Here is a 3,074-nt window from a genome sequence, read left to right as displayed (position 1 = left end):
GCCGTCTGCTCATTGGTCTGTGACAACCGCTGTTCTCCCAGCAAGCAGGCATTTCCAATCAGTTCTTCTGCAGCAATCAGGAAACTTTTTTGAAAACGTCCTCCCGTTATGGCGTCACATCCTGCATGATTACGCAACCGTTCATAACACCGCCTACATTTCAAACCGTTCCCCGTGTAATGGAAACGCGGCACTGATACGGGTCTGGTTACGGATAGTCAACCCCCACCTGACCGGCACCCGTACCAAGGGGCACTGTGGAAACGGGGCTAAAGATGCCAAATAGTTCCAGCTTAAGAATTTCTCACAAGGTTTCATCTCATGTTCGTTCTGTAAATGGCACTCACTTCCATAGCTTTTCTGGTAAAGACTGTCGGCATAGATGAATATTTACAACGTCACCCTAATGCCACTTGTTAGGAATTTTCAAATATGTTGAGTGTCTCTATTTGTATATGGGCAAGAGAGAAAACTCACATTTTTTCGTCGGTCTTATCCCAATCATCTTTTTATTATCCTTAGTAATAAAGTATCAGCAGAGGAAGTTTATTGCCCAAACATCAGAGTCATAATTTCCTGAATCACTGAGAGAATTAGGTGATTTGTATGATGATTATTTCCTGTACTGATTTTGTAACACTATTTTTTTTTTTTATTATTATAATTCATTTAAGCAACTGTGCATCAAGCAGAAATATTGTATACTTAAAATTATGCATCAAAAAATCTGTTTTATTATACAACATAAACATATGGTAGTAGACCTACAAAAAAAAAACACGGAAAACAATAACAAAGATACCAAAAATAAAAAAATCAATCCTAAATCTAAGCCGTCAAGTGACTGAATTCAAACAACAGTGCATGTGCCATCTCATGTGCGTCAGGTAAATAACATCACATTGGATTCATATCAGAAGAAACATCAGTTTGGACTAGGCACAAATCAGAAAAGTCTGCAACTAAAAGCGGGCCCGGCGGCAGGTGAAGGCTGAAGCAAGCCTGACGAGAAGTACATAGTAGGCCTGTCGAAACTGTCGATTCATGACAGCATAGAGCACCGGATTGATGCAACTGTTGAGCCAGGTGAGGTTGGCAAAGAACATGTGCAGTATTTGTGGAGCTCGGCCGTGTTTGTCGACTATGTTGAGCAGCAGGAAAGGGACAAAACAGAAAACAAAACAAAGAAAAACAGCAAAGCACATGTGTGTCACATGCTTAACATCACTGTCATCTCTTTTAGTGTCTGAGCGTGAGGAGGGACCTACAATGGGAGCAGGTTTGATTGAATGAGTTGTATGAACAATATTCCTCTCAGGCGTGTTGACACTTGTGGCAGAGTTATGGGTGGGCTCGGGTATTTTTTCGCAGGAAGTCTTGTTATATTGAGAAGTTTCTGCCTGGCTGCTGAGCTCAGTGCTACTTGACTTTGCCATGCCACTGTCCACACCACTGTCATTGGTTCCTTCAGCTGAGGATGTTGGCTTCCTCCTGGACGAGCGGTGACTGAGTCTGTAGTGGCGCAGAGCCTTTGAAACAATGATGACACGCCTGTAAATCAGCAGGTAGAACACGCCAACAAAGCCCAGACCAGCAAAAAAATAGAGAAATAGCAGGATGGTGGAGTAAGGGCGGCCTTTGGTGCGATGAAAGCTGCATGTGCACACCTGTGGCACAAACACATAGACTGACCAGAGTGGGCCAAAGCTTATCAGGCCTAGTGCCCACGAGGAAATCAGGAGTAAAATCAGACCGTGTTTAGAGAAGACCCTGTCGAACACAGCCCTTCTTGCAACCAGCAGATATCTACTGATCGCAACCAGACAGAGAGTGATAATAGAAACCGAGTTTGAGAGGAACAGTAACAGACCAAAGACGGTGCACCAGAGCTGCCCGCTGCGCCATCGGAGGTGTAGGTAGGAGTCCACAGTGATGGGCTGCAGCACGGTGCAGTACAGGAGATCCGCTAGAGCCAGGTTGACAATGAGCACATTGAAACGCGTCCTCAGATTTGAGTCGAAGACGAAGGCCAGCACGGTCATCAGGTTCCCCACCGTGCCAGTGATGGTTACAGCACAGCCCCACAGCACAGCGAAGTAACGGTAGCCTTCGACTGAAGGGCTGTAGCAGGAGAAGAGGTCTTCCTCTGTTTGGTTTGTCTGGTTCATCAGCATCCTGGTACGTCGATATGCAGGTTTACCTATTTGTTCTGTGTGCACACAGAAAGAACAAACTCACTGCTGTGCGGATGAAAAAGGAAGTTACTGGTTGACTTCATAGTTCACCACTTCCTCATGAACAAAGCCCTCTCACTCACTGAAACTGGTGTTTGTGGACTGAAAAATAATTACAAGCATTTTGTTCCTCTTTTTTTGGAAGGTTATAGTTTCCTGTAGGATTAGAATAAATCAATATATTTGTTTTGGCAACTGATGAGATTTGGATAATTTGAATATCATAGCCCAACAAGATCTTTACTTATCATGATAGTATCAATCAGTTAAGGAAAATATAAAAATATGTGTACCATTGTCCATAATTTTGTCAAACTTTCAAATATTTTACACTCTTTGATTTAGTTTCAAACTAAAATCTTATCTTTCTGATGGTGACTTGGAAGCATTTCAATAAAATAAGATGCGACTGAACTGGACCAACATAAAACACTTCAACAATAACTAATAAGTAAATATCAATATTTCCTTCCAGTTTAATATGTGGGGTGATTTAAAGACCCTCTTTTAAAATAGAGCTGTAATACTGTAAATTTCTCACCTTCACAGATTAATTCCTGTCTTTCTAGTTGTTGAAGCTTTGCTGTGTCACTCTCTGTGGTGGTCTGGTTTACTGAACGTCTCCCTTCCTGCTGATGTTATCATTATTAGCGTGCGTCTGCTCTGTTGCTCAAGTACTCTTTGCACAACACAGAGTGTAGTTTGGGTTTTCCAAATGTGTTTTTAAAATGCCTTTTCTCTGCAATAGTCACATGGAAAACCAACCATGTCGTGTTGATATACTTTATGTTAATCATTTACTGTTAATCATTCACTCTTTGGCACTTCCAAGCAGAACTC

General features: G+C 42.2%; 1 protein-coding gene across 1 annotated transcript; it reads right to left on the bottom strand.

The window, feature by feature from the left end:
* Positions 1–715: 715 nt before the first annotated feature.
* On the bottom strand, positions 716–2,828 carry gpr84 (G protein-coupled receptor 84). The gene is made up of 3 exons (XM_080461075.1): positions 2,776–2,828; positions 1,871–2,209; positions 716–1,529 (listed from the first exon to the last, which is right to left on the bottom strand). Exons 2-3 carry the CDS (start codon positions 2,172–2,174, stop codon positions 1,468–1,470), a joined length of 366 nt encoding a protein of 121 aa, XP_080317201.1. The 5' UTR covers positions 2,175–2,209; positions 2,776–2,828; the 3' UTR covers positions 716–1,467.
* Between the last annotated feature and the right edge of the window lie 246 nt (positions 2,829–3,074).

Source organism: Lipophrys pholis, assembly GCF_963383615.2.
Source record: "Lipophrys pholis genome assembly, chromosome: 4".
Taxonomy (NCBI): Eukaryota; Metazoa; Chordata; class Actinopteri; order Blenniiformes; family Blenniidae; genus Lipophrys; species Lipophrys pholis.
The sequence above is the reverse complement of the archived record's forward strand: the minus strand, read 5'-3'. Positions and strand labels throughout refer to the sequence as shown.

Excerpts from the sequence above, each read along its gene's own strand:
- gpr84 (XM_080461075.1), bottom strand. The coding sequence starts at position 2,174 with ATGCTGATGAACCAGACAAACCAAACAGAGGAAGACCTCTTCTCCTGC. Across the intron at positions 1,530-1,870 it reads GCTCTGGTGCACCGTCTTTG|GCTCTGCGCCACTACAGACT; the intron begins GTCTGTTACTGT and ends ATTGTTTCAAAG.